This window comes from Aquila chrysaetos, chromosome 3 (assembly GCF_900496995.4).
Source record: "Aquila chrysaetos chrysaetos chromosome 3, bAquChr1.4, whole genome shotgun sequence".
NCBI classification, from domain to species: Eukaryota; Metazoa; Chordata; class Aves; order Accipitriformes; family Accipitridae; genus Aquila; species Aquila chrysaetos.
This window is the reverse complement of record NC_044006.1, coordinates 48,145,568-48,169,398: the sequence shown is the minus strand read 5'-3', so window position 1 is coordinate 48,169,398 and position 23,831 is coordinate 48,145,568. Positions and strand designations below refer to the sequence as shown.

The following is a 23,831-nucleotide window of genomic DNA, read 5'->3' as shown; positions in this document are numbered from 1 at the left end:
GCCTCATGCTCTCTTCTTCCCTATGTCTCCATTATTCTTTGGATCCTTTCCCTATTTCATCCTTGCTGTTTTCTGGAGGCTTCCATTGCACCTGTGTCCCCACAAAAGCTGTGGTGGTGGCAGTGGTGACACTGCTTCTGGAAGAGGCACAGTTGTTGGTGGGCAGAGGGGAGTTGTCTTGTGGCATTTGCACAGCTGGGCCATGAATGGGGCACTCATTTTCCCTAAGAGAGGAGCTAGGTTGGCGATCCCCTTAGGCATCCCTGTGCTCCCTCTCCCATGCTTTATTCTTTCCTAATACCTTATCGGCATGCTTCTGGTGACACCAGTGACTCACTACACTGTGAGGTGATGCCAACACCTCACTACACACTTCCCCTTCTCCCATAGCCTGAGAGGTATCTCTGTCCACACTGCCTGGGGCTTTACACTATTCTTCCACTCAGTCACCTAGAGGCAAGGAAATGGTTAATGTAAGTGAGAAGCTGTTCTTGAGAACTGTTGCTTGTATACCAGCATCTTCCTCTTATTTAGAAAGAAAAAATAAAAACTAAATGGAAAACCTAATTTTTCCTTACTCTTCAAAAGTTCTTGAGAAGCCTATTTTTTGAGACGATCCTACTTGCACTCTTCTTGAAACAATCAACTACTGAAAATGTTCATCAGAAATGTATAGGCCCATGTTAAAAGTTTTATTTTAATATACTGCCTGCTTTGCAGTGTGATTAGGCCATCAACACACTAGGTTGAGAGGCTATTTTGTCACAGTCTTGGGAAGAGGCTAATCTCTGAAAGGTACAAAATGAAGTGTGATCTCATGGAGCAAATATCTGAGCCCCAAAGCTGCTTTTCTTTCTCCCAGCTGTACCAGACAATCTAATAAAAGTTACTAAGCAAAATACCCTTGCTTGCATTGTAGTGTCAAGAGGACTGCTTTTGAATTATTTTAACGTTATGGCTTGGCAAGTTGTTCTTAGTGTAAATACATGGTTTACCATCTAATCAGTACTTTGACATGACCTTCCTTTGTCTTTGCACTTCAACTCAAGGTCCAAAAATCATTACTGCAGACACTTGCCATGCGAAACTCACTGAATTAAAATATCTTCTTCGAAGAGGCTGAGGGAAGACAAACTTGGCTGTTTTTAACTTTTTTTTTTTTTTTTTTTTTTTTTTTGAGGACAGTTCTGCAAATAGTTAAATGGTCTGGATGGTCATACATTTGGTGGTGAACAAGGTTATGATGTAGTGCTTTATTGTGACATACACATGGGCTGTACAGCCTGCTGAAGGCAATGTCCATTTGTCACAAACAATTTCTCCAACAGAATTCAAAGTTATATTAGTGCTTTATAGACATAATATTTCATCTTATTTCAGGGAGAGAATGTACCCAGGATGAAAGTACAGCTGCAGCTATCTTTGCTGTTCAAATGGATGACTATTTAGGAGGAAAGCCCGTGCAAAGTAGAGAAATTCAAGGAAATGAGTCTACTGAGTTTGTGGGCTACTTTAAAGGAGGAATTAAATACAAGGTAAAGAACAAGCTATCAAAATGTATTATAAAAATATATGTAACGTTGTCCCCCAAGTAAAAGAAAATATTTTGCTTTATAAATGGAAGGTTTAAGAGTTGTTTTTTAATGCTTAGTGGTTTTAGACCTGAACTACCTTTCTTAAACTATAGGAGTCCCAGTACGTGTACAGGAAAAAGCAGCTTGTTTATCAGTGGCTCTTCTAATGAGTGCAAACCTTTCCCAATTATCCCACCCCCCCCCCCCCAATCAAGCTATCCTGGGATTTCAAACTTGTGTGTCTAAGGGAGCTTCACAATAGGGACTCTCTGTGTTTGGGATGTAGTAAGTCTCACAGAAACTATTTCTATGCTGTAGACTGAATCATTTTGTTCAAATGCAGAACCCAGTGTGCTTAAGTGATTTAAAAACATGAACAGAGTGGAAAAGACCAAAACCTCACTTTAGTCTAAAAATGGTGCTTTTGCAGTCCTACTGCAGTTTTTTTTTTTTCTTTAAGGTAGATGAAAAACTCCCAAATACTTTTCATGAGAATTTTATATTTTAAAAAGCTATAGTCTCAGCCTCCTTCTTGTGTCACTGCAGAAGCCACATCTTTGGAAGAAAATTTTTTTGCAACATCTGTGTGTTTTTAAGAATAAAGTAATGCATCTCCTGAGGATCTCCCCATAGTAGGAGCTCTGGGAGCCATTGCTCAGTCAGCATTTTTTCCCATTATGGAGATTTGTAACTTTTCATGATCTACACAACCAATTTGAAGTTTTTAACTCTGCTTGTGTAAGAGAGCTTGGCAGTGACCTGCCCATTCTTTTTTTTTTTTTTTCTTTGTAATTTCAAGAGCCAGTTTCTATGCCAGCCCAAGCTCTGGGTCTCCTGGAGGAGTGAAGAATACTGCCTCACAGACGCAGACAACCAAGCCAGTTTACAGGAATAAGTTATGCTTAAACTTACACTCTATAGATTGTAAATCAACAGTTTGGTCTCACTTAACCCCAGTTTGGTGCTCCTTGCTAGGTTGCCTCCTAAGTTGCAAATATTCCTTTCAGAAAATTACAGAGCTGCTGTGGAATTACCCTTCCCTCTGCACATAACCAGGCACTAAAACCACCCAGACATCTGAAATTTAAGGAAGTTGGGAAAACTTATGCAGGAGCTGCATGTTGTTCTGCTTTTCCTCAGTCCTTATTTGACAACCTACTGACTTTTGTCTTAACAGTGTGGTTCAGTATTAACTCATCTTCTGGATGATGCAGGAGAGTGCTGTAAATCCTGTTCTTGTGCTTTCGCTTTCCCCATTCATCTGAAATCCTTTTGAAGCAGGGTGACATTTGCTCCCTCAGATAAAAGTTCACACCTGAGTTCAGCAGCAGCAGCGTTTCCCATGTTTGTCTCCTCTGTGGTCAGCACTGTTAAACAGTATATTATTTTGGCTTGCCTCTTACTGCATAAACTATTTTTTCTCCCTGCTAGCTCCTCATCTGTAGCAGAAAGGTAAGTCTGCAGAAATCAAGCTGAAATAAACCTTGCTGCTTTGTTTTGTTTTATTCAGGCAGGTGGTGTTGCCTCTGGATTTAATCATGTTGTTACTAATGATCTGAGTGCCCAGAGGCTTCTGCATATCAAAGGCCGGAGAGTTGTAAGAGCCACAGAAGTCCCCCTGGCTTGGGCCAGCTTCAACAAAGGAGATTGTTTCATTATTGACCTTGGAACTGTAAGTCTTTCCTAGAGCAAAACACACTGAAAAGTAAGAGATGCAGCATCTCTTCTAAGGTCTGAATCATCCCCTAAAATGCACAACTAATTTTGTCATTCACCCAAACTGACAGAAAGAATGCTTTAGAAAATCAGTTTTAGTGTCACAACACTTTGAAGGTTCAAAACTGCACTAAATGTTTTCTGAAGTATTCACAGATTATCCTTCAGGAAACAGTTCTCTTTTCCACTCAAGGCATTGGGATTTTTTACTACTGATGTTTGAACCTTAAGCTGTTCACAGTAAGTCCTGTCTGACACTGTCTACCAGCCGAATGGGATCAGTGCTAGGGTTCAGAGCAGAACATAGATGGGAGCTTTCTCTTAAGAGCATTTCTTCATATTCATAGAACTTTGATCATGACAATTCACCCTAAAGAAGTAGCTGCAAAAGCAGTTGTCATAATAAGCTTGTCATGCAATGTGTTATAAAACTACTTGACTATTTCGAGAGATCACTTGAGAAGCAATCCCATACTTCAAGGCTTTCTGCTGAAAGCAAGTAGAGAGACAGAGCAGAATCATATGGACAGATAAGATAATTTTGCTTGCTTCAGATGACTTAGTATAGTACTGTTACCTTAGTATCAAAAAGTCTTAAAATGAATTCTAAGGATTTATGTAGTAGTCCACACTAGTTAGATGCTACTTATAAGTTTGAAATTATTCCCATGCCTGATATGCTGACACATGTAAAATTAAGAGTGTATGAAAGAAAATATTTTATCTGCAAAGCAGCATCTGCAGTTGGTCTTAACTGTAGTGCTTCACAAGGAAGTGGTCAGCTATTTCAGCAAGATTTCGGAAAATATTTCCCAGACCTATTAAAAAAAGAGCTCTTCTGAACTCATGTTACGGGTTTGGCTGTTTCTTCTGAAAAGCATCCTTTGGTGTGATAATTGAAGATATTGGTATCAAATAGATATATTGATTATGTCTGTTAGAATTTTATCATGCTTAGCAGCCTTCAGGTAGAATGACCAGTGTTTTCTTAACATCCCATTCCTCCTATGGCATTGTGGTTTAATCAGCTGAAACAGCCAAGTGGTCAGTATCCAAACAGTGCTCTCTCAATGTCGCTTTGTATTAAGGATGCATAGAAGACTCAAATCATCTATTCCCTTTCAGGCTTAACCCATGGGAGATGGGAAGGTTGGAACTGAACATTGATAGAAAATGCTGCTTTTGCAGTCAGGCTGTCACAGGACTTGAGTTTTCTGGTTTGGAGTTAACCTCCCATGGACACCCTGTGGAACTGGATGTACTCCATGAATTTGACTTGTCCTGACCCTTATTGTGCCACAGTTACCCAGTTCACCTAAAGTAATTACTGGGGTCACACTGCAGACATGGCAATGACACTGATGAAATGCACTATGGTTATGTAGTGATGTTACATGTATAGCTTGGGCTTCATCCCTTTTGATGAGATTTTTGGAGAGGACACTGTCACTAGGCAATTTAAATGTAATATGGCTTTAGAGTCTTGATTTCTAATACTGAACGTACATTGTAAGCCTTTTTCTTCTTTTAATGTAATATCACTCTGGTTTCTGATTTCCTGTTTGACAAGACAGAGGTCAAGTAGCAATACTACCCTGTGCCTTTTTAGGAAGAAAGATTAGATGTGAACATGTAGATCTCTTCTTTACCACGCTATGGGAAATATCAGTCAAATCACATGACTTAGAACAGTTCTTGATCTTGCCATGTCAGTGGTATATGAGGGATGGGTTTTCTTGAATGTATTAACAAATTAAGGAAAAAAGTGTTTCAGCATCCAGAAATTTGTAGTAATTTCATCATAGGTTATTATGTAAACCAGACCTTTCTAGTGGGAGATGAAAAGGCAATGTGTGACATACTTCAAGATGAAGATATGTAAGTCTAGTGAAGTGCCTATAGAGAAATAGGTGTGGTAGAAAAATACACTGTCACAGTGGAAATCTTGAGCAAGCTTTAAGAACTGTATTTCAAGCTGAAATAACTGTATTTCACATTGAAATTTTCCATGACTAGAGGTCTGTTGTAAATGGGTGAGTCTTTACAGGAGCCCTTAATTGAATTTAGGGGTCCTTTAAAAAAAAAAAAAAAAAGATTTTTGGCTCAAGTAGATTCATTTACTGAATAATTGAAATAAAATTAATCTTAAATAGGGTTGCTGTTGAGTCTTGGGCTTTATTGCAGCACACTACTGAATCATTTTCTGAGAATAATGGGTAGTAATTGCATAAAATAATGAGCTTATGGTCAGTGCTTTTAATATCAAATTATTGTAGTGTGTCAAATAAGATGAGTTTCCAAGGCTTACTTTCCCCAGTCTCTTAGCTAACTAGAAGGATGGTCTCTGTGGCACTGCAAAACTGCTTGTGCAGTCCATTTCCTGTTAGCTTTTATGACGCCACTTACCTAATATAATGAAAAATCATCTCAGTTTTCCCATTGAGCTCAATTACTGCAGTATTTTAAACCTATGGTTTAAGCAGATAAAGGAAAATTAAGAAAGGTAATAATGATCAGGAATAAAACCATTATTGATCACTAAGGTTTCCCTTCTGGTGATAATGCCTTAAGTAGAAAGTGTTTGTGTGCATTTCCAGCTAGCTTCACATATTTACAGTTCAGGCTCTGATAGTTACCTCATACCTAGATATGTTACTAAGCCACATTTACAGCACTTCAGATATCCTGCCCAGGTCTTACCTTGCCTCCTTTGAACTCTTTAGGCTGGAGCAGAAAATGACTGCAGAAGGCGGAGAAAACACTGTCTCTGATATGAGGGTAGTCATTAGCTGTGGGTAATGCATAAAGACCTTTTTATTCAGTCTTCTGTAAGACCGTGACATGAGCGTTGTGACCACCACACTGATATTCCAGTGCAATGTGTGATCCAGGAGGGAGTCTGGGGTGCCACACCCCGATTTTTTTTTTTTTTTTTTTTTTTCTACAAGGGATTTTCATTCCACCTCCATGATGAACCTGGGAATCTCCCTGTAAGGGAGCCTTTGGGACAGGGCAGGCATGACAAGTGCAGGGCTGTTGCTGGGAAGGCTTTGTACAGGCCTGGAGTAAAGCACACTTTATCAGGTGCTGCTTAGCATGTCCTGTCCTGGCATAGCTGTGCTTAAGTCCTCCCAGAAGCCACGGTCTTCTGCCACACTTCCCATCCTGTCCTTTTGGCTGGTGGGTGCTGAGCTCTTCCTGGTGTCCCACCTGTGAGGCACCAGGACAGGTTTGGCAGTTCTTGGTGGCCATAAACCGTATGGCCTTGCTCTGTGTTTTCCCCTTTACCTCCAGATGCAGCTCTCCCTGCACCACCCCATCCTCCAGCCACCTCCCCTTAGCCATGTCCCTCTTTCTTCCTCCATCACCAAGACAGATTCTCAAAACAGCAAGGAGCATGAGAGGGCATGGAAAATGACCATGGAAGGGAAGGAAAAAAATTAATCATTGTGCCATTCAGTGAATAACATGCAAAATTTCCTAGGCTATTTTAGTATTATCCAGATGCATGTGTTAATATAGCTTATATATGTATATTTCTGATAAGATGTGCTAAAGACTTTCATCTCTTTTGTTGATTTTCTTGGCGATTGGCTTAAAGTTGGAAGGAAACTTACCAGCATTGTGAAATTCACCCTATGTACATTGGTGTACGCTGGTGATGTACAAAATGTGAATGTTGAGATGTGTTGGTAATTTGGGTAATGGAGCAGAAGTAATGGGAGTAGCAGTGCAATATAACAACATGAAGTGATCAGCTGATTTTATTGAAAGCTTCTCAACTCAGTTTGGGAAGCTCTGCTGTATGAAGGCTGTCTAAAGTTGTAACCTTAGTGACCAGCAAAAATATTCTCTATGCATTTCATTTGTTCAGATAGAGCTTTGTAAAATGTAAGACTTGATTCTTTCTGGCTGACTTCCTTCATGATGGGAGGCAGCAGCAGTGCTATGAGCCAAGTTACTGTAGAGGGTAGGAAGAAAGCTGTGTACCACTCAGCCTCCTGGAAGAAATTAGGAGATAGTTGTTAAAGTAAGGTGTGTGTGGGGGGAATGTGTGGTAAGTACCAAGCAGTTCTGAGCTTGGACCTGATTGAGGCTGGAAAGTTTTGTCAGTACAATCAAAGTTCTGCTAACAAAATGTTACCCTTCTTCCCAAAGGAAGAATGCAGACAGTGAGGTGATAACTATATTAAGTGAAGAACTGAAGGTAAACTGCACTGAGTTGTCCATTCTTCCCATTCCTGTAGTGGTGCTTATAAACTGATTTATAAACAGCCAAGAGGTTGCTGATTTGAAATTTAAGAGCCTGCAGCGTGCTTAAAAACAACTTGTGCCATCCAGCAATCAATGTATGTACTTCTCAAGGGCTCCATGAATCACAACTGAAAATTATGATGTTAGAACTCAAAAGCATAAGACTGAATAAAGCTGTTGTGATCATGTATCTGTCAGTATGCTCCTACTTGAACTCCTGACATAATAGGTATGTCAGAATGAAAAAGATTGCTGTCTTGCACAAAGACACTAGAAAAAATACATCAAGCAAAAAGGCTGGCTTTTTTGACAGCTGCTTTTCATAAAAACTGTTAACTTGCTATAGACTAATTTTCTTTTTGTAAACATAATTTAACTTCTGTTTTTTAACAGTAAAAGAACAAGAGGGCAGATACTTTATGATTATGACTGCAGGGTATGATTCAGCATCATGTTGCAATCTTAAGCACACTTGTAGTTTTGCTTGCTTCTGTAATCTGCCTTCTTGCCTGCACTATCTCTTCTAGGTGGCTTTGCTTCTCTTCCTTTAGAGAAACCAGTTCACAATCAGCATATTATCGCTTTATTAAAGTCACTGTTCGGGTGTAAACAGGAGCAGAAGACCAGATTCTTGCATGCTGGAGTTCATCACTGTAAGTTTCTCTTTCTAGTTGCTTTCCCTGGCACTAACAACTGACTAGTCATGTCCTTTTTCCATGTTTTTCATTCACATGTTTCTCCTACAACTAACCTCTTCCCCAGTTTCCCCTAGCTGAGAGTTAAACTATCACTTGTCCTGTAGCAGGGAGTTGCCAAACAAGTAGCAGAGCTTGAAGAACTAAACTGCTTTTGTTCTTTATTAATTTAATGGACTTATTAACAGCTTACACTGTGTGTAGATATAACCACATTTTTATCTTAGTAAGCAAGCATCTCATTTTTCTGTAAATCTGTGAACCAATTAGTTTTATACCTCCAGTAGTGTAAACTCCAGCATTCTGGAAATTGTTATAGTCCCAAAGTCATCAGATGGACAAAAATAAATATTAAGCACTTTTTTTTTTCCCCCACTTCAGTTAGAATATTCAGGTTATGTAGTTTTCCTTCATACCCTATGGACTGGAAAGCTTCCCCTTGCCCCGACTTGTATGCAGAAAAGTGACTGAAATAGAGACCATCATTAAAGCTTTAGGTGAACAGGACATACACATATGCACAAAGATTCAGTTAGGTTAGTTTTCCTCCTGATGTTGGAGGAAATCCAGATGTTTTGCTGCTTGAACTGCTGTTATTTAGAATGAATATCCTCCTGGTAGTCACCCTTTAATGTATTGTGGTATAGCAACAGCTATTCCTAGAATATACTAGCAAAACAGGTGTGAGAGGAAAAATGAATGTTGTAAGTGTATGACTGTGGTACATCTGACTTACTTTTATTCTGACAATTTGTTCCAGTTGAATCAAATAGGAGAGTCCAAGACTGGTTACAAAGACACTATTGTAATTATACCAGGACCAGGCTCATGGTGGCCTCAACAGCATTCTGGCTGAATGAATTCAGAGTTTGTTTTGGATTATCAAAACTCCACAACTTTCAATGGTTCACTGTATTACAGTTCCAGCAAATGTAAAAGGCAGATTTGATGAATATGTGAAATGATTTTTTTTTTTCACTGCCTGTATCAAGAATTCAACAGTCAAGACAGGAAAAAAAACACTGAATAATTTAAGGAGAGAAATGTCTCCAGAGGCCTATATTAACCTGGTTCAATGCAAAGTTCTTATATATATTGTCAGTTCCTAAAAAACCTGAATGTCAGCAAACTGTCAAAGTGCTGTATCCTAGTCACTTTTATTCCCTTTTACTGTTATTTTCCTTATCATTTGGATTTTTTCTTGATTTAGCACTCTTTTTACTAAAAAAAAAACCCAAACCTCCACACTCCTGCTTTAGGACGCTTCAGTTATTTTCCAAAAACTTGGTGTTTGAATTACAAACACCAAGGTAATGTGCATTTGTTTTACAAATAATTTTACTGAAAACTGAAGGCACTGGAAGCATTTCTGATGTTTGCAGTTCATATAAAAACTTTTTTCCAAGTGTATTTGTGTTGTGTATTAGCATTTTTCCTTTAAATCTGTTAACTTTAATTTAAGAGACTAGACTTTAACAAAGAACAGTTTCAGCCAAAATAAACTCTTGCCTTATCAGAACAGCTGTTTATTAATCACTGTGAAGAGAATGGAGTCTCAGCTGAGTGCATGCCAATTATTTCGATAGTAGCATGATAAGATATGTATAAAAGCTTTGCCAGCATTCATGCCTGTTCAGTCTGCCTCTAGCTTTGCTAGTTCTTTTTCTACTTCCCTCAAGGAGTGGTATCTTCGGTTCACTCTCATGTGAGCATTAGGAGTGCAGGCTCCTTTGGGCACTCGTACATCACAGCTCCTCTCCTCCTGGCCCGCCTTTCTTTACAAGCCTTGTCAGCCTTTCTTCTACTACCCACTGTGAAACCACTGCAGTGGCTTTCTGTGATGTGGTTATTTGCCCAGCCTCTGATCTGCTTCTATCTAATAAACAGAAGCAACTAAGCCCAAGAGAGGAATTAAGGCAAACCCTTCTTTTCTTGCTTTTAGCCCTCTTGTATGAGTCGTGGGGGTAAAGAGAACATAGTATGGTGTTTCACATGAGTGAGCAGATTTGGCTGAAGGCCTTTTTTTTTTGTGCTAAGCCCCTCTGCTTCATAGCTGTGCCTCTATACCTCACGTTGTGGCTTAGAGGAACAGAAGACAACATCCTGACTGACATGTATTAAGTCAGCATAAGTTACATCATGTTGACATGACAGGATCCACATTACAGATTTAGCTGACTTTCAACTAAGAGTGGTAATTCTTTTTTTAATTGAGGTGCACTTGCATTCTGGGAGCATGTTCTGATGTAGAGGCGGGCAAAGGTGGACAGGCTTAGGGTGCATCAGGGCCTGCCAACAAAGAATGGAGGCCCACCAGCTTGTGATACTTGGCTTAGTCTTTCCTTAATGAAAGAATAAATTTTTATTTTAATATTTTAAGATTAGTGAGACAAACATTTCACTGTTGTTTTCTACCAAAATTGAAGTTTTGCAACAAATTTGCTTCAAATTAGAGTTTGGAAACCTGTTTAATTTGTTTAGCTTTTTAATGTTTCTTCATGTAAGAGAATGCAAATCAGCAATTACTAGGTATTTCAACAAAGATATGGGTTTAAAACACTTGTATGTTCAGGACATGTTTGTAACTAGAACAAAACGTGAGTTCTTCACAGATTTAAGCTTCTTGGCTTTTGCCTTCGTTGTCCTGGCTAAGATTCACAGAAGCGACACCAGGATGCAGAGTATATTTTCATTTGCCTCCAAACTGAGGAGGCTACCAGGTGATTACAGAGGTGGCTATGTGTTAGAAGGGAAAATTTGTTTTTATGTCACTTGGAAATAAGCACATTTTTTGTTTGTTTGTTTTTTCTTCTCTTGCTCTACAAGCCATTTGGGGCTGGAGCAGGAAGGCAGGAGGTGTACTTTCACAATCCCCCTCCATACAGGGAAAAGTGCCAAGGTACTTTTACTCAGAGTTACATGTGAGCCATGCATAATCATCCTGTTGCACACTTCTGTATAGAAGCTAAATGTTGGGTCATATTTAATGTGCTGTAGAAATCTCATGAGACTTGCTCAAGGTCACTCTTCAGGCCAGAAGCTATCAGGAATAAAAGCAGTGAACCCTGCTACTCTATAACTAGGAGACCAAACTGTGTACCCAAAATGTGCAGATGAGGAGAGACCTTGCTGTGACTGCAGTGTGCATAGCATAGACCTGGTTTGCCTTCCTGACCTCCCTCAGGAGCTCAAGGGTGGCCATTGTGATTATTAATGATAACATTTTCTCACCCTCAGCTGCTAATTGTCCCACTGTGATTTGACAAATATATTGATAGCAACAACCATTAATATCAGGTAGCAGAATAGCTCTCTTCCATAACATCTCTCAAACTCTGTTAAAGAGATTTAAAAAGAAAAAAAATACTGCTAGTACAAACTTCTGAAAATAAACTGGGCTTGGCACAGGAATTACTGATGAATGAAGTTCTTTTTTTTTTTTTTTTTGAGGGGAGTGAACACTTGAAGTCTATTTTTGTTTTAATGGAAACATTTGTCAGCCTGCCAATTCAAAATAAGGTTAGCAAAACAAGCCTAAAAATAGTGAAGGTGTAGTACAGCTAAGAAATTGTGAAAGCACTGAGTGAACTAAAGCTAAATACCATATTATGGCCCTAATTGAGCACTCTTTATATGTGTGTATATATATATACACACACATACATATGTCTAAAAATAAATACATGAATGATAAAATACAAGCCAAAAGCTCAGGGGTCTGTTGGACATGGTTAGATAGCTAGCTGACTATATTTCAGATAAATCTACATCTAAATATTAGCCTTGTCAAGAAGTGGCTTTAACTTTTAAAAATCTCTCCTTCTGGCTGTTGTGGTTTAACCTCAGCGGACAACTAAGCACCATGCAGCTGCTCACTCACTGTCCCATCCCTCCCGCCCCTGCAGTGGGATGGGGAGGAGAATCAGAAAAAAAAAAAAATAGAACTTGTGGGTTGAGCTAAGAACAGTTAAATAACTAAAATAAAATATAATAATAATAATTGTAACTAAAAGGAATATAACAAAAAAAAAAAAACAAACCCAAGACATGTGACGCACAATGCAATTGTTTGCCACCCACTGACCAATGCCCAGACAGTCCCCAACCAGCGATTGGCCTGGCCAGCCTTCCCTGCAGTTTATATACTTGTCATGACGTAACATGGTATGGAATATCCCTTTGGCCAGTTTGGGTCAGCTGTCCTGGCTGTGTCCCCTCCCAGCTTCTTGTGCCCCTCCAGCCTTCTTGCTGGCTGGGCACGAGAAGCTGAAAAATCCTTGACTTTGCATAAGCGCTACTTAGCAACAACTAAAACCATTAGTGTGTTGTCAACATTTTCATCCTAAATCCAAAATACAGCACTATACCAGCTAGTAGAAAGAAAATTAACTGTATCCCAGCCGAAACCAGGACACTGGCTTTAAGTTGTTAAAAACCCAATCTGCCTAGAGATTGAAATGTGCAAGTTACATCTTCTACCATGAGGCCTCAAATTTAGATACATTTAAGAAATAATTGAGAAGAGATTTTACTTCAGAAGAGAAAATTAACTAAATCTAAGCTCCTAAAAGCTTGTAGCAGTGAATGCTTAAGATACTTGTTTCGTGCTCATAGTAAATACAGTAAAATACTATATACCTAGGGACGCTTTCATGACTTGTGGCTGCTCACTTCCTTCTATTAGATTATACAGTACATGAAGTTTAGCTTTCAGGGTTTTAATAAAGAATGCGGTCTTTATTCTTTAGTGCTGAAAAGAATCAGCCTTGTTTCTCTACCTTTTAAAATCAATATTTTTTTAAATAACCAGGGAAGATGGAGCTTATAGGAGTGGTATGGCTCAACCATGTGAACTCCAGATCAAGGATGTTTTCAGATACTTCTCATTGATTCAGGTTTTTTCATGTGGCAGGAGAAAACCTTACCACACAAGGTTTCTCAAGGTTACAGCTAACAGAATTTCATATTTATTTATTTTAGTTTAGGACAAATGTATTTAGACCACATTATTTTGTGGGAATGTTTCTGTAGTTTAGGAACGTGGACTCATAAGGAAAATAATGAAATCTGCAAATCAAAAAATCTGAAATCCCTTGCTGTAGATTTTTAAAGGTCTTTCCCCTTCCTCAGGCTGATTTGAAGTCTAGAGCTAGTGGACTGTAGGAGAGCTCAGTTAAGTCACTTGCTGACTGAAGGAAAACTGGGGAATACGCTGTGAATGCGGGGTAGCTAGGGAGATCTTAGGAGATGCTAAGAAAAGAAAATGTGAATTCACTGTCTGAGAAGTAGAGGTCTTTGTAATTTGCAGTGACAGTTTATGTCTCACAATATCCTTTGTGGTCAGTACCGTAAATAACTACTAATTTTGTAGATGAGAATACTTGTTTGAGGTTGCATGGACAGTTACCAGAAGACCAAGAGAAGGCTTACACGTATAGCTGAAACTGAACTTTTAACCTTTCTGAATGAGTAATCTCCATGAATTGCAGCATACACACTGAGATAAGGCAACAGCTGCCTAACCTCTTCAGCTAATTCTCTGTATATGTCGTCTTCTTCTTCCTTACTGCTTCTATAGACTGCAGGAAATAAAGAATTCTTATTTATTGCTGCTATATCTCCACTGACTCCTGTTTTATCACATAATTTCAAATAAGCTTAGTTAGTAGGAGGTAGGCCAAGATGAGAATGAGTAAGTTGGAGTGGTGAAATTCACAGAAACTAAAGGAGTCTGTGTTTTGGGAAGTCTCCCAAAATCTGGGAGAAGGTGGCTGAAGCAGTGCATGGCTATAACTATATTTAAAAAAAACCTTTTGACTTTCTGTATACTCAAGGCAGTCTTCATTAATTCTTTAGAAAATTCTGTTGCCCCAAGATTGCACAGATACTTTCTTTTCCTGTGGAAATGTCGAAAGTCAGATTTAAGATAAGGTTCAGACCTGAAGCCAAGTATGTCTCCAGATTCTGGATACTTAGTAAGCGGACAGTATTTAAACTGGAACTTGAAAGCAGATATTTTTTTTCTTGTCTTAATACTACAGTCAAGTTGGTAAAGGCAAGCTGAAAACCTCACAGTTTTCATTGCATAACATCTGCAGGTTGAAAGGGATCCAGTTCTGGGAATCTGTGTAATCCTGACGTAAGCTTAAAACTTCGTCTTTGAAGGATGCTTCCAAAGGGAAGGGAAGGGAACTTGGCTGTGAGATCACTGAGTTTGGGAGGTTTTTTTGTGTCCAGGCTGGTGAAGAGTAAACATAAGAAGTTACTAGTGCTGTTTCGCATGCAGATGGCATCAGTGTTAGCTGTCTTCTAAAACCTTGCATCTGCTAGTACAGAGAAGCTGTACTTAATCTCTCACTTGTCTCAAGCCACCATTTTAAGTACTATTAAATAACAATAGTGGTCAGCAGAAAGAGCTTAAGAAGCTTTTTTTGAATGAAACAGGTTTTCATACGAAATCTAAATTTTATACAGTTGTATATACCTCGTAAAACTAAGACCCCAGTAGTTTACTCAGTGAGGGCTCTGATTAAATCCTTGTTATTTGCGTTGTAGATGAACACAAACTAGTTCAACCTCTTTTAAAGTTGAAAATGAATGTGTACCTTTATTGCTGTACTGTTTAGGCTATTTAGTAGAATCATGTGAAGAAGAATCAAATTACTTTCTTCCAGAAGAAAGGGGTGGGGGGAAGCAACCAGCTAAGCTGATTAATTTCCTTTGACTAGCTCCTTCTAGCTCAGCCTCTAGCGGCTCTGCAGCTTATGTTCTGCCTCTTAGTAATTTTCATCAGGACTGAAATCTAAATTCTTTATTCTGAAATGCTTTGCATTCAGGTTGAATAATAGGACTTGCCAAAACTGGGGGTCCTTGGTCTGTGGTGTGACTGGACAGGTGACCTGTCTTAGGCTAGTTCTGGTGGTGCTCCTTCCTGAGAAGTGCCTTGGGAACGTGCTCCGTTCTGGTTGAATTGCGCTTTACCCGTAATGTGCAGGGCATACCCATTCACTACGTGTTCAGCCAGATGAGAGGAACGCCTTGAAGGCCCATAAGATGATATCTGGGAGTGGGCTACTGCCACCAGAGCACTTGCTCATCAACATGAAGAGCTGCTGCTGTGGTGTCGGAGAAACTCCTTGTAAAGGTGGCAACCACGGTGGGGTGGATTGCCCACGTGGCAGCAACGTACTCCTAGCTGTTGCGTTTCCTGAATGGAGGCATCTTTTATAGATGTGTCTCTTGTCTTTATTTCAGTCAGTTCCTGAGGCAGGAAGGGGGACCAGGTATATGTCCACCTTCTGCTGGGGAGAAACTTGGTGGTTTAACTGACCGGAAAAACTGTGTATTCCTGATGTGTGAATCTTTAGAAGTCATTTATGAAGACATTTGTGATAACTACAGTTGGAAGGACTTGCATTAATCTGAGGTTAATAAACTTTTGGGAGCATTGGATCAGCTGTACACTGAGGAAGAATCTTCCAGTGAAGAAGACTTTTTATTGAAAACACTTATGTCATCTGTTTGCATGTGAGCTGGTTTTGTGGTTTGATGCAGCAGAGTACATGACAAATATCACTATACGGCAGAAAGTCACCAAAATAAAAACTGGATTGAAAGATATAACTTTACCTTTGAGTAGCAGATACAGTCAGGGTTTTCCTTGAGATTTTGAAATTACTTTATTTCTTGCCACAGATGAGAACCAGCACTGCTAAAATAGCATAGAAGAGGACCTGCCAGATATAAAATAAAAACAATTTGCAGTAGCAAATTTAGGAGTTTCAGGTTCTTTAGATAGCTGAAGATATATCTGTATTTGGGATAAAATTCAGTCAAACCAAAACCCTTGACTATTCTGAGGTTGAGCGATCTCCTAATATGTGGATGCTAAATTACATTACATAAATACCTTGCATATTACAAATATCTAGGTCACTTAGGAAATCTCTTCTGGAAAGTATTTCTGAAAGATGTAGCTTCACTGATGTTCTGGTGGTTTAGATCCAGTAAGATAATTATTAAGAAAATATTAATTTCATAATTTTGTTCAGTGTTGAATCTTATTGCTAATGTGTGTGCTTTTAATTATTTTAGGAAATCTATCAGTGGTGTGGCTCATCATGCAATAAATATGAGCGTCTGAAGGCTACTCAAGTTGCTGTTGGCATTCGGGACAATGAACGAAATGGAAGGTCTAAATTAATTACTGTGGAAGAAGGGAGTGAACCAGATCAGCTCATAAAGGTACTGTAATATGCATACCAGTTACTGACATAGCTGTGAATAAAACACATTTACACCTCAGGAACTAAATAGGATTGGGCTCAAACTTTATGTTCTTCAAGGACTGCAGGAACTCAGATTTAGGTAGGCCAGTTTATACTTCTTTTTACTCCTTATCCAAGCGGTATTAAGTTTATTGGGAAGTAAAGTATGAGATAATCAGTCATCTGAGAATGCTTTTTAGAGAACTTAGTGTTTCCTTTTTTGAATTAGCTGTAGGGTAACTGAATTAACAGCAGAGCTCGTACCTGAACTGCACCATCTGCTGCTCTGTATGAGGAAAGAGCAGCATCAAGGTGGGACAGCACCAAACAAGAGGAAGTACATAGAATTACTGTGTCTAGGGTGTCAATAAATGTAGCAAATTGCATCGAGATGCATGGGGCCAAGAACACTGCTTTACATCACCACTTCTACTACAAACTCTTATGCACTAGCCTCTAATAACCCCAGTGAGCCCCTTCCTCATATGTTTAGAAAGTTCAACCACTTTTTCAAAAAACAGAATTCAGATTCCAGAGCTGAGGTGATCAAAGTAAAGTGCAAAAAAAAAATTTCCTGATTTATGGAGTTTTAAGATCTTGAAAAATTTATTGAGCACTGAGTTGTTGGAGGCCACAAACTAATAAAAGCATTGTCACTTGGCATTTGCATGCTAAATTAAGCTTTTTCCATCCATCCTCTAAAAAGAAGGAAGAGGGAAGCAGGGTTATACAGCAGTGCTTCAATAAAATTGAAAATGTACAATTAGAATATTAACTTGTACTTCAGATTAACTTCAGGAAGCAATGCTAATGGTGCATGCAGGTATGCCATTATTTTTGATGGTGCTTATATTCGGTTTTGTCACATGGACTATAACTAGTTACTGCCTAAGCAGCAAAACATGCCAGGTACTGAGCCACCAGCCCTTGGCCACGCTAGCTGTGGTGATGCTTTTGGATGATCTGTCCATCTTCTTGCAAAGACTTTTTGCCTGTCTGTGTGAGTACAGATGTGGCTGTGCTCAGAAGTAGGGGAGGTGGCACCCAGTCTACCAGAGATTTTTGAAGAAAAAAAAAAAAACCCAGTCCTCTATCTGGCTTTTTACTTCCTTGTACAGACTTCTCACAGCAGCTCTGATGTGGCATGTGTTTCACACCTATAACTTTTATGAAGAGAGCACAGGTTGACAATCAGAGCACAAACTCCTGCTGCTTATTTGAATCATGGTATTGGGTTGCAGCCCGCTGCAGGCCACGGCTGAGTGGCACTGTGGGAACCTGCTGGCATGGTCCCCTGGCTGCCTCCTACTGCCAAGCCCATCCCGGGGTTACCGCTCGAGGCTCTGCGCAGGGTTTCTGATAAGCTCACGTGTGAGTTGGGAGCACTGATCAGAACAGCTGCACTTTGCACCTCTTGTCCAACTAAGGTACAGATGCAGATGCGAAGGCAGACTTCTGTGCCGCCACAGCAAGGATGTGGGCCCGCTGCTGGGATGGCCATCAGGAGGCTGGCTGCCTCCTCCCCCTGACAGGCTATGAGCGGCAGGGGTATGCTGGCCTTGCCCCTGCATCTGTTTGCCAGACTTTTTCAGCTACCTGCAACTGTTGTTTTGTAGCAACCTTGACGCATGATTAAGAGCAGGAAAAATGCCAAGGTTGCATTTTGATCCTGTAGTGCATTGTTAGTGTATCAGGGAATGAATCTTCTCTTCATTTGCTCAGCAGTGTATGAAGAAGTTTGTGCTTTTCCTTTTGGATTGTGAATATAGAGGGAAGAAAAATGGTAGTTCAATACAAGTATGTTCATGGCTTTTATCACCACCACTGTAATGAGCGTGATTTGAACGAGTTTGTTGGCAGCCAGGGCTTAGCTTCTAGCCTGCATCGTGCTGGGTAGCTTTGCTTTTGGAAGTGCTGCTCGCATAGCGGGGTTTGCAGCTTGGCTGTCCCAGTCCAAGCTCTGAAATGTGCTGCTAATAAGCCAGGGTAGTTAGCCTCACAAATATATAAAACCTACTAATCCCTATTCCTGCTCAACTTACATCCAGTTCCTGGTGTTCTTCGTTTTGATTTTTCCTTGGTCCCACAAAATTGGCTCTAACTTGCTGTAGCACTTGCCCGGGTTCACTGCTCTGAAACTACTATTGTGCTTGTTTCTTCCCTCTGCATCAGGAAGGATGGATTTTTGCCACCTCCAGCTTGCTTAGAAAAAGGTTGATTTCTTTTCTAGGGAAAAGAATTATGTACTTTAAATACCCATTTTGTCACCTGGTATGTCACTGAAATCAGAATGAGATTTTTCTAAAATTATGTCCTCGGATAAATGTTAGGAATGATTCCCCCTCCCGTGAGCTGGAAATCTGCTTTCCATATCAGTAGCTAAACTTGCCTGTGCAGCTCTGCTACAAAAGTGTTCACCAGGCAGGGGCTGACATACCCACCATGAGTACCAACGTGAAGAGCCAGTAGCGACCTTATCCCTGCTCTGTAAGCACAGAGTCGTGACTCCCAGCCAGTCCAGCAAGACTGCTGTGCCTACGCCCCACCACAGAGCCAAGACACAGGCTGATTGAACAAACCCTGACAGACTTCTGTCCTGCTATGGGATTAGCAGAGGCAGCAGCATCTGTGCTGGGCTGGTGTTTCCCAGCCAGCCCACTTTCCCGTTGGGAGCTGGCAAGCTGTGGGTGAGTCTGACAAGGGCAGTTGTCTGCTCCTGACTACCATTTTTAGCAAGGACCTGGGAACAGGTTGGCACTGCTTGAACAATTTGCCCATGGGAGAGAGCTGTCTGGAGCATGCTATAGGGCTGGATGAATTGCTGTGGCAGGCCAGCATGATGCAGCTAGCTTGCCCTGGGAAAGGATAGTGGGTAGAAGCTGGGTACGTGAGTAGTTTTGACAGCAGCAAGCCCTTTTTTCACCTGCTGTAGTGACCAAGGGCCACTTGCAAACACACAGTGACTGTCCTGTGTTGTCACTCAGGAAACCCAGTGTGTCTGGAAAGCTCAGACCTGTGGTGAGTGCACAGGTCATCTCCTAAGATACTGTAGGAATCACTAGAACTCTTCGACTGCAAAGACGAGACAGAAACTTTTTGTGCAAGCACATCAAAAGTATTTAACCTACCTGGTCTCACCTCCGTGTTTGCAGTTTAGGTGAGGTACTGACTGGCAGGTTTAGATAAGCAGTGCTGTATAGGGTTGCTGCCTTAGAAATTTTAAAAATAAACTGACCACCTTGGACAAATTGCTGCTCAGTAACTGCTAACTGGTCCACCAGATGCGAACTGTGCTCTGATTTTCACAGGCAAACAGCTGAATAGAGTTACTCATTCTGCTGAATCCTAGGCCCAAATGTTCAAATTGTGTTACAGGAAGTTTTTCTTCTGCATGGGGCCAATCCAAAAATAGGTCTTAGCAATGCTTGAGTCAGTTTGGTCACTCTGGAGTGACCACGTTAGGGTTAGAGCTAACAATGCTTCTTTTTTTTTCTTTAACCAAAAGGAACACTAAATACGTGGTTTCAAAGCTAATGTAGGGCCAGAATCTTCTAGGGTCAGTTGTCAGCCCTGTCAGAAACCCCTTTGGGCTGACTGCACTGACACTGATTCTTGTCCTCACTGCTTGCAGTGGTAAGCAGATATCTCACAGCATCACGTTTGTATACCCCAGAGATCACAGAGATCAGAGAGGTCTGAGAGTGCAGCCATAGTAACAGGTAGCTGTGCTCAGGACAGACAATTTTCTAACTGTAGTTGGAATCTCGGCTCTAATTCTGAAGAGAGGACAAAACTGGGGAAGCTAAATTTTAAAAATAGTTTCCCATCATCTCATTATTTAGCATTATGGGAAGTGGTAAGTGGGATGAGTGAATGACTGAGGTACCCTGTTTCCTTTCTCCAGTGAAGTTATTGTCCACTGTTTGGCTAGTGAATGTGTAAACTGTGCTTCTGTTTTCAGAGTATTGGCAAGTTGGAGAAACAAGGAATCGAAAACATCTGTATTTGTGAAGTTTTCTAGTCAGTCAGCCAGCTGAAGCTGCTTGCAGTAATGCAGGAAACACAGAAATTCAGGAAAGATAAAAAGCATCCAATCCTCCATGCGTAGCGCACGAACACCTTGATCTGGTATCATACCTCTAGAGATGAAGTAGGAGAGGAAGAGAAAGTCTTAGTATATTTGTTTTATTATATTTGTGTAATTTGAAATATTAGACACCCTAAAAGATTTTTAGATTAACAGTACTGTTCTGACGACATAGACTCATCTCCCTGTGATACATTTTAAGTATCTCAGGCAGCTGTGACAGTCTGTCTGCAGGGTATAAGAGCCAATGAAAAAGTAGGATAGACTGAGTTTTAACTACACTAAGTATTGAGCCTGCATCTGTCCCTTCTGTTTAATCATGAAGTGTTCAGCTAACACTTTTAAGGATAGTTCTGTTTTCTCTGCAGTCAAAACTGATTCTTAGAACTGCTTTATTGTTCCCCTACAAATTATTCCCTTAAAACTGCAGCTCTTGGTAGCATGTGATAGCTGCAGTTTTTACTGCTGAGGCTTTTGGCTTTTGCTTCATTTTCGTGAAGGTGTCTGACGTTCATGGCTGTATCAATGAATCCTGAGAGACTTGACTGCTGAGGTCTAAACCCACAAGAAAATGAAGGATCATGTTAGTACGTATCTTTGAAATCGCTCTTCTGCCTTTAAACAAAAAACGCCATTACTTTCTTTTACTCAGCATTTGCAGTTGTCATGTACCTGGTTTTATTAAGAGTTCTAGTGGCCTTACAACAGATGAGTGCAAACTCACTTCTCATAAAATTCTTGTGTAAATATTCAGCGAGTTTAAATATTAAGCAACAGAGGGAACCTCTTCCTCCTTTCTGATAACAGAGCCTTTCTCCTCCCTCCTTTTTCTTTAAAGCTCCTAAGCAATGCTTAATCCTGAGAATTCCTGAATGCCATTGTGTTCAGTGATGATTGTTTTTGCCTACGGTGTGAATAAAAACTATGCACAGATGTATGGGAATGGTTTGATCATATTACAGCCAGTCACACCTTTCTGCCTCTGTAACTGCAAAGGGACTGGTAGCACGACACAGTGCTAACTCAGTCATGTGGATAAAATCCCAAGGGCACAGAAAACAGGAAGATCCTATTGCAAATGCAAGTTACAGAGGCTGCTTCTCTAGAGACTCAAATAATGCAGGCATCACCACAACGTCAAGCTCCAGTAAACCTTAATTAGCTGGATAGGTGTCTGTGCATATGGACAGAAGAGCAGGACCACCACCTCCCTCCTTGTTAAATTCAAGCCCCTAAAAATTATTTGCTACAAAACAAAGGTAATTTCCAAGGGCAGCACAGAGCACAGAGAGGTTGCTGGGAAAAGCTAAGGCTTGCTGTGACTTGTAACTGGCGTAAGTGGGTTTGACAGTGCAAGGGCATGCTTCTCTGAAGGAGCTAAGCAGGTTCCTGCAGTCTGGTCCTGTCACAGGGATCATTGCATAAGGCTCAAAGAGCAGCATATGCCCCACCAGTTTGGTACCTGCTGCTTTCCCAGAGCCAGCGAGAGTAGGATCTGCCATCACAACTCTGTAAAAGCAAAAATTGCTATTGCTGCTGTCATAACATTTGCATTTCTTCTTGTTCCCTTGCTTTTGGTTGTATTATGAGGTTAAGTCATACTAAGGAGAGGTTGGTTTGGTTTGCATACAGAGGAGTGGAGGAACAGTGGGAGTGAGGGTGATGCAGGAGGAAGAGGAGGAGGAGGGGAAACTTCTTTTATGGAATACAACTCCAGGTATTTGTTAGGGATTAAACAATTGTTTAATCGTGTAGCTTGTACACAGTTTTACTCAGATGCTATTTCATAAGCAGTGAATTGCATGTAACTATTATGGTCCTGCCTGACCTGTTCACTAGCAAGAAAATGCCCAATATGAAAAATACTTTAATGAAGTCATATTGGGCCAAATTATCCATGGCTTTGGGAATATGTAAGCCAAAGTAGTATCTTTTATTATGTAAATTGAGACAGTTGGACAAAATGGACAAGCTTCCAGGGAATTTTGCGACATAAATACTAGAAATGAATTTCAGTCTTAGGGCAGATGCAGTATTGAACAGTCCCGTACAAAGGGAAGTGAATGCATTGAGAGAGGTGTGTGGACAATGGAAATTGTACCAGTCCCCATTGCAAAGACTCAGCTACAAAGTCAGACACAAAGAGAGAAGTTAACGACATTTTCATGAGAATGCAAAGACTTAAGAAAACTAATGGGCAGAAAATAGCAGAACTACTAGCTACAGTTACTGCCTGTGGTTGCATTGGCTACTCAAATGAACACACAACTTTCTCAAGCTGTTTTGAAACTATGGGACAACTTACCCGTCAGGAAGACAAATACGCTGCTTTACTGGAATGGTTTTGGATATGTGCAGGTGTCACCAAGAGCACAATTTGGGTCTTGCCATTTGGAACAGTAAGAGTTTGTAGGATACAAACTTGAAATAGTCCAGGGGGAAAAATACTACACATGCTTGTGCGCCTTTCACGGCAACATCTGTCCAATCTGAGGAGTGGCAGTTTATTAATCATTACACTGTTTAATTAAGATTTATGATGGGCTATGAATGTAGATACAAAGTACAAACTCCTTGCCCTGCAGGGAGCCAGTTACAAGCTGTCAAAACCAGGCGTCCTGTTTTTTTTTCTGATTACTGAGTGTATCTCCTTCATTAAGGACAGTCCTTTTTCTCAATGCAAATTTCCATTTAAAGGACTCAATTATGCAACCTGTACTCAGACAAAACACCCATGGCCTGCATTTCAGTACAGCTTAGCTGCTTTGCACCAGCTGAGCATTTGGCCCAGTGGTTTTCCCGGGCCCAGGTAGAAAATCAGCAGGGGTTTTGCCCGAGGACAGCAGAGGCTGGTAAGGAGGACTCTTCGGCAATGTTGTGATAATGTTCTTCAAGCTGCAGTTTTCAGTCTTGGCTGCCTGAAGCCAGGTACTTAAATGACAGGGAACCGAATAGGAGCTGCAGGTGGCAAGTACATCTAAAAGTCAGGCTTTTAATTAAGTCTCTAAATACAAATTTCAGTGTCAGCATTAGAAATTTTATTTCAGAAAATGTTCAAGCATATTGTACTGCATGGCATGAAGTAAATCGTTTATGAATAGCTCTAACAATAGATGGTTGAAAACCTTATTTCTTATGCTAGGAAAGATGCTTCTATATTAGGTATTTTAGTGAATTTCTAAAATCATAATGAATTTCTGAAAGTGCTTGCAATTAAATTATAACATGTCTCATTTGT

The 23,831-nt window shown here is 40.3% G+C and overlaps 1 protein-coding gene across 1 annotated transcript in view; it reads left to right on the top strand.

Moving 5' to 3' along the window:
* SCIN (scinderin) overlaps positions 1–23,831 on the top strand; it is a 53,030-nt gene that overhangs the window by 2,924 nt on the left and 26,275 nt on the right. Inside the window, exons 2-4 of the mRNA XM_030008216.2 lie at positions 1,381–1,535; positions 3,085–3,246; positions 16,334–16,483. Of these exons, the coding sequence (XP_029864076.1) occupies positions 1,381–1,535; positions 3,085–3,246; positions 16,334–16,483 (467 nt within the window). The remainder of the gene's footprint in view (positions 1–1,380; positions 1,536–3,084; positions 3,247–16,333; positions 16,484–23,831) is intronic.